The 14,773-nt window shown below is 38.0% G+C and overlaps 2 protein-coding genes across 3 annotated transcripts; both read left to right on the top strand.

Annotated features, from left to right (window-relative positions):
- The first annotated feature begins 1,062 nt into the window (after positions 1 to 1,062).
- LOC111218569 (pituitary tumor-transforming gene 1 protein-interacting protein-like) lies at positions 1,063 to 5,071 on the top strand. Its single transcript, XM_022740928.1, has 7 exons — positions 1,063 to 1,245; positions 1,676 to 1,731; positions 1,847 to 1,955; positions 2,465 to 2,567; positions 3,244 to 3,309; positions 3,776 to 3,822; positions 4,331 to 5,071. The coding sequence occupies exons 1-7, from the start codon at positions 1,107 to 1,109 to the stop codon at positions 4,372 to 4,374; spliced, it is 564 nt and encodes a 187-aa protein (XP_022596649.1). The 5' UTR covers positions 1,063 to 1,106; the 3' UTR covers positions 4,375 to 5,071.
- An 826-nt stretch (positions 5,072 to 5,897) lies between these two features.
- On the top strand, positions 5,898 to 9,948 carry LOC111218242 (small ubiquitin-related modifier 3). Of its 2 annotated transcripts, XM_022740447.1 has the most exons (4): positions 5,898 to 6,008; positions 6,596 to 6,724; positions 6,914 to 6,985; positions 8,744 to 9,948. In XM_022740447.1, exons 1-4 carry the CDS (start codon positions 5,988 to 5,990, stop codon positions 8,807 to 8,809), a joined length of 288 nt encoding a protein of 95 aa, XP_022596168.1. In that variant the 5' UTR covers positions 5,898 to 5,987; the 3' UTR covers positions 8,810 to 9,948. The 2 variants fall into 2 exon arrangements, with proteins under 2 accessions (XP_022596168.1, XP_022596169.1); XM_022740448.1 differs by lacking the exon at positions 6,914 to 6,985.
- The last annotated feature ends 4,825 nt before the right edge of the window (positions 9,949 to 14,773 follow it).

Below are 14,773 nucleotides of genomic sequence, written 5' to 3' on the forward strand. Positions count from 1 at the left end.
GCTATGCTTGTGCATCGTTCTGTAAGTTGGAGGGGTTTCTGTGAAAGTATAAGAATGCACTTTAAACCGTATAGTAATGGGCAGTTCCCACTGTACACCACCCTTGAAACTTGTAAAGATTCATGGTATAAATGGTGACAAATAGGCCTATTATGTTAAAATGGGATTTCACATATCTAAAAACATGACCAAAAGATCTGTGTTTCAATATATTTGTTTCTCTTGTGGATTACAATATTTGTCATCTTATTGTGCACCACTATTTTTGTTTTGGTTAAAGAGAGTGAAAAACTACAAGGCAAAGGCATTTTTCTTTGTTCCAGGAATAGACACCCTCTATACACAGTTTATAAATTATGACACAATTATCAGTTAGTAATTATTCACTACATACATACATAAATTATAGCAAGTCATAAATAAAATGTAATGGCTCTAACTTTCCAGTTAGCCATCGATTCTGCTGTTACAGATGTCAATAAAGTCCATCAGCACAAGTCAGTAAGTCATCTGCAATTATGTATATTAAATTAATAGTATTTTTTCCTTTTGTTACTGTCTGTCTGTAAAAGTCTGCAGTGGTAAATGTTAATAAGTTATTAATAAATTAATGTTGGTCTGGATGCTCTGGTGCTCTCTCACAGATGGGAAGTAGTTGCGAGTCCTCCTGAGGAATAAGTTAAAAAAGACAAAGCAATGTGTCGCGCTGAAGGAGGATGAACAGCAGTACTTGAGAGTTGACTTGGCAATTCAAAAGTTGTTATTATTATTGTTATTATTAATGGTTCAACCCTTAATGAATGATTAAAGAACCATTTATAAAGTCATTAGTTAACAGCATAAAATCTTGAAGAAAAAATCTTGCAAATCTCACTGAATTTATTGTTTGTTTGTACATTTTAATTACATTTTCTGGCATTAATAAAACATTAATTGAAATAAATAAATAAATAAAATAAAATAAGATATTTTCAGATATTTGACTCCGCAGCTGTTTGATGACACCAACGTCAGGAGCTCGTTACGTCACCCCCTCCCCCTCCTCCTCTCGTTAACTGTCGGCCCACCCTTCACTTTGACTTGAGAAAGCTCTCAGTTGGTGAGTTATGTCCATGCGGTCGATGGTTTTCAGTCGGCTCATGATGTCCGGAGTTCGCAGAGCTTCGGTCGTCGCTGTCGCCTTCATTCTCCTCGGTGTTAGTGTGACCACAGAGGCGCAGACATCGACTCCAGCTCCAGCCCCGAGTAAGTTTTCTCTAGCTGTCGCTGATGTGCTTTTGTTTTGTTCAGCCAGAGTGAGTCAGGTCAGGAGGTTGTCACATGACTGTGGCAAAAATGGATTTCCACTAATCATAAAAGTAAAGATAATCATCTGAATTCGTTGTAATGGCTCTTCTGTTGATAGACGTTTGATGAATTCTGCAGAACAAACTTCACTCTCGTTTTTCTTGGGGAAAAGTGAGTCAGTCTGACCCGCTGTAAGCTGTGTTGTCGCATATACTGCAAATGATTTGTCACTTTGGGCCGAATATTGAACCTCTAATAAGATTTTTTCAGATGTTCTTGTGTCTTTCTTTCTTTCTTGTGAGTACATTTATAAACCTACTTGAACCAACGATGTGAAGGAGGGGCCAGTGACCAGCCCTAAAAACACTGTGACTTATCTCTGTTTCAGCCCCTTGCGCCTTTAGATCCAACACCAGTTGTGCAGAGTGCCTGCAGAATGTCACTGTAAGTCTCCTAAAACACAAATACTGTAGCTGTCTTCAGTTTTATTAGTGTTTTGATGCCATAAATACCAAAGATAAGTCTCCAGCACAGTGTTTGTTGCTGTGTTTCTTTGCAGTGTTTGTGGTGCATGCCAACTCAACAATGCATTGACTACCCAATGAGGAACATCCTGCCCCCCAACAGTGTGTGTCCTTTGACTGATGCACGATGGGGGGTCTGTTGGGGTAAGACTTTCCAAACCTTAGGCCTCAGATAAATGTTGGTATACCCTGCAACTATTATGATGAATAATTAATTGTTTAAGTTGATTTTCAAGCAAAAATGCCAAACATGCTGTAGTTACAGCTTCTTACTTGATTTGCTTTCCCTTTTGTTACTTGATAATAAAGTGAATATCTAAAGTATCGTAAGGAGTACTTTGAATATGTCACCTAGAGCTGTAGGAATTTATGATGGGACTTTCTGTTAAAAACAAAAAGACAGATTAATCAGTAATGAAAATAATTGTTAATTACATCCTAGTATTAGATTTATTGGATTATTCTTCACAGAAGAACCATAACCAGCTTCTAACTAATTAAACTTTCATATTCTACCAAGACCCGAAACTCCAAGTTGTTAATTGAAGTCTAACGGAGGAAACCCAGGTTATGTGGATTTATAGGGTTTGAGCTTTCCAGGCTCATGATGAGGTTAGAGTTTCACCTTTCTCCTGTGTCTGCCTGTAATACAGTCAACTTTCAGATTCTGATCATCACCATGTCGGTACTGGCTGGCATCATCATCATTGCCCTTCTTGTTTGCTGCCTCTGCTGCTGCAAGTGTGAAAGAACTGGGTAAGCATTAAGTCACATGAAGCTTTGGCTGTGAAATCTGGTTCAACATGGAAGGCGGAGGAGGAGGACAGGGAATACAATGGCTTGTTTTTCTGCAAGGCAAGGCTGATACCGCCGTCTCCAAAAGCCTGCCAGAATTTGTGACTGCAGTTTAGCTCTGAAAAAAACTTTCTCTTTCTATGAAGATGTGCTCTAATCGCTTCCAAAAACTAGTTGATTTAACAACTAAAAAACAATGGGTTTTTTTGTGGTATATTTGGTGAGATTGTTGAACTGATTAACTGTAAGAACATCAGACTTAAATCTCTCAAGCACAGAGTAAAATTCTCACCATTTTCTTTTCTATTGCAATATAACCTTTCATTTTCCCTCTTTTGTTTATTCAGGGTAGCTTCACTGAGAGGCAACCTCTATTTTACAGGCACACCCTGATCATATTGACAGTTACACATATTCACACCTGGAAGCTGCCCAGTGCAACCACCATCTGTTGGAGTGCTGCTCTTTCACTTTTTCCAGTCAGATTTAATCCTGCCAGTCCGGAGATCAAACTGGCGACCTCCCAGTCACAAGCTTGCTCTTTTAGCCTTTAGGCCACCACTGCTCCTACACGAACACATTTACACAAACATAACTATAATGAATATTGATGTAATTACAAAATCTTATATTCCAGAAACAAGAGAGAGGATGCGAAGGTGGAGCGACAAACCCGTGCGAGGAAGGCCCGTCAGAAAGCAAAGTAAATATATAGCAGTCTGACAATAACCAATTTAAGTGTTATAAAGAATACAAACCCTTATTAGTTTGTCACTGTCTTTGTAACAATAACCTTCAGCGAATAAATGGAGGACTCTTTTCGATATTGAGAAAAGTTGCAAAAAGAGGAAATGAAACGTTTTTCTGTTGTGTTTTTAAGAGGCTGGCACCACCACCATGAATTAAAATGAGATCTAATTAGTGTTCAAATATTTTAATTTTTTTCATTAATTATCAAGTATGCATCCTAGATTATGAATTTAAGGTTGTAAGAATCGGCACACAGCTACTGATATTTGTGAACGAATGTGTTGGTAGATACTGTCAGTATGTTATAGCAGTACAGTACCTTGTGTTGACCCTTAATCCAGGATTCAGACAGTGTAGGCGTGAGAGCATCTGGTGTTCTCTGTTGTCTAACAATTTGTCTTTGTTTCTCCCTATTACAGGAGAACTGAAATGCAGTTGAGGCATGATGAAATCAGACAGAAATATGGTGAGACACATCTGTTGTTTGTATGGTTTCAGTGGGTTGATGAATGTAAATTTGGAACATCAAAGAGACTTGTTTTGCCTAATGCTTAGTTTACATGCAGAGTTGCAAAATGAATAAAAACAGGCTAGGGGAAAGATAAGCTTGATGAAATAAAATTAATATAGTGAAATATGAGTAGATGAATCAAGGGACTGTTATAAAAGTCTTCATCAATCAAAAGAGACTACAAATAATGATGTTGATAATAATAATAATACTAATCCAGTAGTGCCATCTACTGGAGAAAAACTACACTGTACATACACGGTACACATGAATTCAATTCAAAAAGTTATGACTATATTGATTTTTGTAAAATTGAAAATACAAATAATTGCATTAAATCCATAAAATCAAATGTATGCAACCATCATAATACAACTCATCTGAATATTTCACATTCCTAATTCTTCAGAGTGATGTGTTTTAACTATTGATTACCTGATCTGTTTTCCATTCTTCTTTTAAGGTCTGGCAAAGGATAACCCTTACTCTCGTATGGACGACCATTAAGACGGATCTCAAATATGATTTCTTAAAAAAAATCCCTGGAGATGATCTTATATATGCCAGTAACATTGAGATAGCGTATAAGTAGCATATGATAAACTGTGATTATACAGATTGATTTCAGTGTTTCAGTGATGGTATAAAATTTTTTTTAAAAAGTCACCAAAATGTTCTGAAATCATTTTGACTGAGTGTGCACTATTCCAAACATGGTCCGTTCACCTAATGTTTCATTTTTTTATACACGTTGTATTAATATTTCTTCTGCCTTCATTTTGATGTGAATGTTTATGCGAAATTCTGTTTAGTTGACTTGTTTTTCTGTCCACACAGGAAAACATATGTAAGGGCTAACCTGTCAAAACATATTGTCCATCATGATCAGAAAACATTATTGTGTTAATTTCCATAAAATGCAGTGTTGTCCACAACTCTAGAGCTGATTGGTGCTTTTTTTTATAATTTGCAGTTTCACTTTCATTCTGCATTTGTACACTTTTACTGATCGCCATGTCTAAAGTTTACCATTTATTTTTGTATAAAAGTTCATTTGTAACATGTAACACATTTTTACACGTTTTTTGCTATTTTATCTGTTGATAAATATCAGAATAAAATTCTGAAATTTACTCAATAAAAGAAATGTGTGTGCTTCAATCACATTTGAAACATTTGATTCTTGTGTAGCTGTTGTTAAAAACTTGTGACTATAAATTTCAAAATTAAATGAATAAAACTGAAAATATGTTTTTGTGACTGAATTTTTAACATCCCACAATCCCAATCCCACCTCACCCAAACACAAATACAAGAACTAGAGGGGTCAACCAAAGCACAAAGTGGCTTTATTGAAAAAAAAGGAAATTATTCAAAGCCAAAAGAAAGTATGGGACCATGAATCCTATATGGAAATCAAGGTCATCACTATTCTTCCACCACAGCCTTTCAATTTGGCATTTATTTAAAAAAAAAATGCATATGCTTATCTTGTGGAAATATTTTTCAGGCCTGTTGACAAATAAGACATTTTTGCATATGCATCAACCTTCTCTAAATCTATCACCTAATCCTGGAGAGGAGGAACCCCATGCATGTTTCAGTTCCTGAGAAGAATTTGCTGTAAAATCATTACTGCCTCTTGGCCAAGGCCTACAGACATGTTGGATTCCAATGAATAAGTGTTTAGTCTGAGACCATCTTTTTTTAATCAGTGGAATATTGACCCTGTGTTAGACAAAGTCTGCTTTTGTTGACTACAGATAAGAAAAAAATATTACCATCATATCTCTAGTTGGTTGGTTTGTTGTGTTTCTGTCTCCTGTTGCACTGGACTTGGGTGTTTCGTTACAGGTTAAATGCTCTTGAATGCCCATGGCCTGGACTAAAGGCTTGCTTAACAGAGGGGCCTACTCGCGAGAATGCGCAAAATTATCTTGCGCGCTCACGTATCCGCGGTCCCGATGGAAAGTGAAGCACGTGATCCTTTTGGTCGAATCACATTTTAAATTTCAGCGCGCGCTCCCAGGGCCAAACGAAAGAGCCGGAGGAGCAGATAACCCGCTTCACCGTTTAACGTCAGTCTCCACGTTATTAACTAATTCCTGAGAAATAGCAGAATGTCCGAAGAAAAGCCAAAGGTCAGTACTGTGTTTCTTCGAAGGAGCACTGTGTTTATGTTTGCCGTTAGCTGCTTATGATGGCAGTCGCAAGTTAACGTTAGCATACACACTGCTAAGCTAGTCTGCTTCCAGGCTACAGATACCGCATTTGAGCGGGTAGCTGGAGAAAACAAAGGTTCACCAATTTGCGGATATTTTGGATTTAGACGCACGGTCTGTTGTTTGTAGTGTTCCCTCAATAACATCATCCGCTGCTATTACTCAGTAGTTTTACCATTTCATTAACCAATTCTCGCTGATGTCGGTGTCAGAGATTGCCTCTGAAATGAATGATTTGTCTTATCCCTTTCATTTGCGCCATTGTGGCTCTCTGCGCCAGTTAGAACACGGACTAGCTTGCTATGCTAACCACCGAATAAGGAGTGTGTAACGTTACACATGCGGTGTTTTGGGTGGTGAAACCTGTCGCCAGGACCAAGCTTGCCTTGTAAATGTAGCTGTTTCAAGTTAGATGGCCACTTAAGTTAGTTGTTTTTATATTCAAAATAACCTTGCATTACCGGACACCGGTATGTTGCCGCTGCTGATTGCGGTTTCTGTTGCAGGAAGGAGTGAAGACGGAGAATGACCACATTAACCTGAAGGTAGCTGGTCAGGACGGGTCAGTCGTACAGTTCAAAATCAAGAGGCATACTCCGCTCAGTAAACTAATGAAGGCATACTGCGAAAGACAGGTATGTTCATCCAGGTAAACAGAAACGTATCATTTCCTGTGGTAACGATGCACTTTGACATAAGTGTGTCATAAACAAACTATTTCCTTGTTGTGTCAGATGTTGCCTTTGTTTATATTGTCTTGTTAACAGCTCTCTGGACTGAAAATGTCATTAACACGCTCCTTCTGTATGCTTTGTCTTTTATAGGGATTGTCAATTCGTCAGATAAGGTTTAGGTTTGATGGACAGCCAATTAATGAAACAGACACACCTGCACAGGTTGGTGAAACAAAAACATATGGAGTCTCCTCTTGTAGATAATTGTATTGTAGAGTTCTGAAAATACACATTAGTGAGTGTATTTGTATTTTTTTTTAAGTCAATAGTCAGTCATATTTAGATTTTATTTTTATACCAAAATAGATTAATATGTGCATACACACATTAAAGTACTCTGTCTTACTTAAGCATGGGCATTCATCTTAAAAGCCATATTTTTATTAATGTTAACCTGTTTGTTTAAATTCAGTTTGGCTGTTAGTTGAAAACTCATTTATTCAGTGATCAGTATTATAATGGCCTCCCCACATTACTCAGACTATCCCGGGATATACTGGGCTACCTTCTTGTTCAAATGAAGAGTTAAATAGTTGTTATATAATTCCTAATTTAATATAAATGAGACCACATCTCATGTTTGGATCTTTTCATTGTTTAACCTGATCACATGTTGAAATGAGTTAAGCACACCTGTTAAATCAAAGAAGCAATATGCCTCTTCTGCTTCCCAGTGCTACTTCACATCTGCTACAGATATTTACAAGATTTAAACTGGTTCTCCTCACAACCCACTTCCCAAGTTTGCTCTTGCACAATTTCAATTTTAATGTTAACTAAGTGTTTTGTAGGGCTATGTGACCATGTCAATGTTACTGTCAGCACAGTGGTGATTTACAAAGACATCACCAGCGTGTTTCTGGTATGCTTCCCTGATTGAGACTTATCACTAACTGTCGCATATCAGTTAAGAATATTGCTTTGTCTACTTGATGGAGTTTTGGCAGGAAACTGACCAACTAGATCTTTGGGCCTTTCAGATACAACTAATCAACTGAAAAAAAAGATATTTGTCAAACCTTAATGAAAGAGCTGGCAGCACCAGTGATGATTCAGTGCATCTAGGAAATGAATACTTGTGCAGTCAAGTTGGTTTTTTTGTGTTTATATATACAGTGGCCCCAGAAAGCATTCAGATCCTCTCCCTTTTTCCACACTTTATTGTTTTGTAGGTTAAATGCATCCATAATGACCGTGAAAACATGTTTTGAGATGTTTTTGCAAGTTTCTGAAATATAATTTATAAAAGTATTAAGACCCTTGGCTGTTGTACTCCAAATTGTGACCAGGTGCATCTTGTTTGCTTTAATTCTTTTACATGAAGTTGAGAGTAATCCACCTGTGGCACACTGAATTTATTGAACATAGTTTAGGAAGGCACACACCTATATCAGGGTATAAAACCATTTAAAGTGTTAAGTATTCCCAGGAGCACAATGACCTCAATAATGGAAATGGAAGAAGTTTGAAACCACCAGGAATTTACCTGAAGTTAGGTGTTTAATTAAACTGTAACTGGGCAAGAAGGGCCTGGGTCAGGTCAATATCCCAACAGTCACGTTCACAGAGCTTCAGAAGTCCTCTCCAGAGATTGTAGAACCTGCCTGAAAGTCAAACATCTCAGTAGCACTGCATCAGTCAGTCCTTTGGTAGAGTGACCCAGAGGGGTCTGTATACTTTGTGAAGCCACTGTTCGTACATATTTGATCAACTTAAATGTTTCCACTGCTTCCATTTTTTTTCCTGTTGATCATTGTCAGAGGAGGTTTAAAAAAAAATTATAGCTTGTGCTATGGACTAATTTTATCAAAGCCCTTATTCGATTAGATGAATATTATACATTATAAAAAAAAATTGCTATAAAATTGAATAAATTTCTGTTGTTGGATGACTAATATGTGAATGGCTTTGTTCTCACAGCTGGAGATGGAGGATGAAGACACTATTGATGTATTTCAACAACAGACAGGAGGCATCTGTTCTTAAGTGGACTGTACTCTTGGAAGAACATCCACACTATCTTTTCATGTTGTATTTGTTTATTTCTGTTTTTACTTTTTTTTCACTGTGCTTTGCTGAATGTCAGGCTGTCCACAACATAAAAGGGGTTTTTAATTTGGAAGTCAAATCATGACTTTGAGATGCAGGGTAATGTTTTTTTTTTTTTTTTTAACTTGTTTTATTCACATAAATGGATGATTTGAAATTGTCCAAGGAAGTGACACATCTCAAATCAGATATGACTTGTAAAAAAAACAAACAAAAAAAAACCTGTTGTGTTCTCTTGATGTTGAGATGACATCCTGCATGTCTCATAAATTGTAAGCTAAAGTACATGCCAAAATCTTTTTTTTCTTCTTCTTCTTTTTTTTTTCTTCTGTTTTAAGTTTTCCAGATTGTTGTAAGCATTCAAATTCAGGATGAGCTCATTTTAATTCATGTACTTGATGAAAACTGCTGCATGGGAGCATTTGGTTAATTGCTCCATAGATTGGAAAGGCATAACATTTTTCTCATCTCATATTTTTTTTTTTTTTTTTTTTTTTTTTAAACCCTTAGATACAGATAATTTCATGTTTCCATGCCCATTTTACCTTCTACAGTTGCTAGAAAAAATGCTTGTGCTGAGAAAGATCCATATGGATGGTTTACCTCAATACTGTCACACTCGACGCAGATTTAACTGAATGGTAAATAAAGTACAGTAATGTTTATGGACCAAAAATGCTAAATGAATAGTGTTCTTTTATAAAAGGGTTTGGTTACCATAAGATGTAGATGTAAGAGATTACTGTTACTCTGTAACGGTGGTCTTTTCCCACTTTTTCAGGACCTTTTAGCAGTCCAGAAATGTTTCATCTAAAGTTATATATTTCACTATAAATATTGAGTCAATGCTGTGTTTCCAATTTGAATACATTTGTCTAAAATCTATCCATATTATCAACAGATTAGTTTGTTGGACTTGCGTGTTGTAGAAATCTTGTAAGAATATCCACCGTCATTTTAAAAGTTAACATTTGCTAGATTTGCAGGGTGATATTGGCAGATATTTCACTTTTTTTTTTTTGATTTGTACATTTGTTGTCCCTATACTGTATACAATAAATATAGTTTGATACTCAGCCTCTTGAAGTATATTTGCTTCCATATCTGTGGACATGCTGTAAAATTAATATTTTAGCTACGCCACACTACACAATGCAGAGCGAAATGTTTTAAAATATTCACATCTTGGGTGCAAACAAACATGCAGCCATTCAAAGGCTCCAGTTAGAGGGAGCACTGTAGGCTGAATGTTGAGAGTCTTTCCTATCCTGAGTTGAGGTTTGATCTTTGGCAGCTGATTGTGTAACCAGAAGTGCAAATAAATATTCTGACCACTAATTTATATTATTGTGGAAACATTTTCATTGTTTCCAGATGTGAAACCCTGGTACAGAGGTGAATTTGTCCCAGCCCATAATTAAATGAATTTTTGCAGTCTCCCCATAAAAACAAAATTTGGTGGAATTAAACTGTAAAGATGAGAGAAAATTTGTCTTGTGTCAAAACCAAAGCAATCTCATTTAGACTGGGCAATACACTTTATATACATTAGAGGGCAGTGTTGACCTGCATGTCTGTGGTTGAATCACTAAATTCTCCAGACCCTTAAAGCACAATACAAAGCCACATTTGTTGCTGCACTCCAGCCCTGTGAAGGCCATAACTTCATGAGCCTCCTCTCATTTAAAATAACTTCATTTCACAGATGTTACTAAACTCAGTGGCCAAATGAACTTCCTGTGAGGTTCCTTACACAGTGGTCTGATTGTGCTGCCTTTATTTTTGGCATCTCCTTTGCATTTTATATGTCCTCATGGAGATCTCTGAGGCCACTCGTATTTCCCCAGACCTCTCAAAGATACAGCTGCAAGGTGCCGTCCACCCATATATTTAAACTGTCTCTGCTTTGTGGTGCACAGCCTATTGGAAGAACATACGTGTTTGGTGAAATGCAGCACTCTAAAAGCAAAGCTAATAAGACTGAAAAACCAATATTTTAAGGAAAAGTTTTTTGTAATTCATATCGCTGGGAGTTTTTTTTTTATGAAACTATGTGAAGATTGGCTGAATATGAAGCCTTACTTGAAGATAAGTACAAAGATACTGATGAAAACACTTTTTATAGCTACTATACAACACAAACTCAGCTGAGCAGCAGAGCATGCACACATTAACAGGCAAGATTCCTGTTAACTCATTCCCATTTTTATTGTTGTTGTGTAACCATCAGCTGTGTCAGTGTGAGGCAGCAAATACCCTCAGTTGTTTTTTTCCCCCCCTGCAGTTAATAGAAAGACACTTTGTATTGTTGTTGTTTGAAAGCTCATTCATTGTCTAGCTGATGTCATGTGCTGCTCTGCTGTCATTGGACAGTAAGGAGTTTGTTTATTATTGTGACAAGATAATAGATGGATTGAATCCAAAAACACAGTCACATGCATGTGTTTACTGTAACTAACATAGGCTTCTGTACAGTATAAGACATCATTGCCGAATATTTTAATATATCTTGGTGAATGAAATGAAAAATTATCAACAGCCCACAGACTCCCAGGGGCCTAGAAAGCCACAGTTTCACTGTGAGGCAGTTGATTTCATGGCAATAGCTCCCCATCAAAGCCAACACAATTTAAACTGATAAGGTAAGGGCTTTTAGGTGGAGCCTGCTTTATTACCAGGTCTTAAGACCCTGTCTTGAAGATGATCCCTGTGTTGATGTTTGTTTTGGGACTGTGACACTGGTCTTAAATGGTTCATATCTCTGAATTAATTTGTGTTAAATCAGATGAACACACATAACTACCATGTCATATTCCAGCATAGGAACAATGCAGTTTGCTCCCTATTTTCTTAATAATCTCTCATTAAATGTTTTACAATGCTTTTGTAATAACTTTAGTGTACTGTATGTGTACAATACAAAATATTACACTAAATTTAGGCTGTAATCTGAAACAAAGTCACACAAAATTGCCCGCCCCCTGCTCAAAATAATTAAATTATATATGAATGGTCGACCAGTACTTTTAGCAACATTGTGCTTGAAACATATGTGCACACTAAACATAAATATTACTCATTGAGTTTATATTGTCCACTTATTTGATCTTTGTACACTTTATTAAAGTGAATAATATTTTAACATCTTAAACCTTCCCCAGACAATGCCAGATTATGTGTCCCCACATCATGATGAGCATGCCCTTCATCTGTCCATATAGTGCTCAAATGTTGGATCCATGCGTAAAACACTTGCATCATTTCTACTATATTTGTTTTTGTTGGGCTAAATTTCTGATTTTCACATCCTCATCCAGCTTTTGATAGAGTGTCAGAGCAACCTCTAAGTAAATAGAATCCAATAAGTGGCAAAACAAGCAATGTACACGACACATGGGGGAGGGGTCTCCAGACAGAGCAAATCAAGTTAACTTGGGACACGTAATGATCGTATGAGGTCAGTCAGCTGTGTATCGCATCCTCAACGTGTCCTGCCAGCTAACCTCAGATGTGACACCCTCCCCTATTGAATCAGCCCAGCATCATGAACATCATGAATGAAACCACTGTGCATCTGGAGAACCTCTGGATCGTCTCCAGAGCTCTGCATGCTGACGTCACCCTCTTGTGCGAAATGTGGTCTCCACCCTGTCAGCAGATCAGATTTCATACTATTGCATGTTGTAGATCTTGAGGGGGAATAAACATCGTCTGACCTGTGACTGTTCTGTTTCTATCATAAAATTGTAGTTTTACTGTTGGGTGTTCATGGATTTTGGATCATTTTGAGTGAGTGTTCTCATTTAGGAAGTCTCCAGAATGTTTTAAATCAAACACCTTCAGATATAGCCTCGGGCAAAGAACTGTACTTGCTAAAAGTTTTGACCCAATGATATTTGTCTCTGGAGAAATGTTAGAGGAGACAGAAACAGTGAAGCTAATAACACCTTCTCTCCAAGTATAGACTGAATTAAATAAAAGAAATGCACTTCTCATGTTTTCAGTGGAAAAGTTAACTATGTAAATTAAGATTATTAGTAATAATAATGCTTTACAGTTATTAAATTCAATGAAACGCAATTCAATTCAATGCAATTAAATTTATTACTGTGAGAGCAAATACATGCTGCAGCTAGTCACCCAGTAGAACAGATACACACAATGGACAGTGGGAGGAAGAAAACACAGCACCATATCTGTACTTTCTTATTGTGCCCAAGGCTCTACACCATTTACAACTAATATTCAGTCGTGCCGTTTTAAACCACATAGTCAGTGAATGCACTTACACAGGTGTAACCAATAACTTTTATATGGCTCCATTACATTCAGCTGTGCCAGTTTCAGAGTGGTGGTGTTGCCTGTGCTATCTTACTGTTGTGGCTTATGGGCGCTTATGCGGAAAGGACAGATAAGTAATGTTATGAGTTACACCTTTGCTTTTCCTGCCATGGCAGGTCAAAATGTCATCTGAGAAAAAGGTAAAGCAGAACTGGATGGAATCATTTTAGCAATTAAACAGCAAGCTTATTTAATCGTGACTACAAGTCCAGTTGTTATGCTTTGACTGGAGCTGCTGGTTTGGACATCCACAAGCTATTTGGGGACAGTGGTGTTTAATATGAGGATTAGCCTGGCTAACCTCAAACGTGATACATGCTCATGGGTGAGTGTTGTGTTACCACTGAGTGACCAAAAGCTTATACAGTTCTCCAAGGTGTTGACAAGGTTTAAGTTGAGTCACAACTTTCTCACAGCAGACACTTTGACTAATCAAACACAGGTGTAACTCATTACAATAGTATCTTATGGTGACTAAACCAATTGTGTGTTGCGTTCACAGACTATTCTGGAAAATACTGTTTAACGGTTTAACATTTTAGTGCATTTTCTGAACAGTATAGACATCTGGTGGCACTGGAATGGTCCTATAATCAATAAATCAATACATTAAATGCAACAAATGAACCCATTGAGCTAATCACCACATGCAACTACATAAAGAGGAAAAACCCCTGTAATCAGCCCTCAGTCGGCTAAGGGGTCTCCCGCTCAGGGGCCCCTGGGTTGGGTTGGGGGGTTGGGGGGTTGAGTGGGGGGGGGCATTGACTCAAGTTTGTTGTCTGTCACAATGGACTCAAAGTACCACAATGCAACACAGAAAATATCATCTCCCTAGTTACGGCTTTGGGAGCTACGCCCCAAGAAGAAGTGGGAGGCTTGCCCCTGAAAGAGCTCATTGTAGGGAGGGATGAGAGTGTGTGCAGCCGCGGTGTGTGTGGTGTCACAGTGAGTGTATGTGTGTGTGAGTGTGTGTGTGTATGTGATAGAAAGAGAGACAGAGAGAGAGAGAGAGGAGAGGAGAGGAGACCCTCCTCCTTAACTAGCTGGTCAGCAGTGGAGGGATTAGGAAAGCCAGCTCCGCTCACTCACTGTTATCAGGCGGGGGGGGGATTGCAATAAGCGTGAATCATGCTCGTCGTCATTACTACCGACTGGGAGTGGAGCCGAAATTGTGCAAGATACGGATAACAGCGAAGAGAGGTCCGTGTGTGGATCCAGTCAAGTTTCCAGGTCTCCTGTTTCTGCCGTGAAAATGCCTCACCAGGGGCTCCGCTGCTGCCGCTGCTGCTGCTGCTGCTGTTGCCGCTGCTCGGACCCGTCGCATTACGCTGCCTCCCTCACATGTGCTTTATGTTGAAGAAGAAGTGACCAGTAACAAACCTGTGAGGAGCCTGCCTGAGGTCGACTGAGCAAAACTAAAGGGCGTGCGGATATTTTCCTGTTTTTTTTCTGGCTGTGCGGAGATTTTCTCGAGTGGACGTGGTGCTGTTGGTGGCGGTGGTGGTGGTGGTGGTGGGGGTAAAAAAAAAAAAAAAAAAAAAAAAAAAAAAAGTTCTT

This window comes from Seriola dumerili, unplaced genomic scaffold (assembly GCF_002260705.1).
Source record: "Seriola dumerili isolate Sdu_G_001 unplaced genomic scaffold, Sdu_1.0 BDQW01000052.1, whole genome shotgun sequence".
In the NCBI taxonomy this organism is placed as follows: domain Eukaryota; kingdom Metazoa; phylum Chordata; class Actinopteri; order Carangiformes; family Carangidae; genus Seriola; species Seriola dumerili.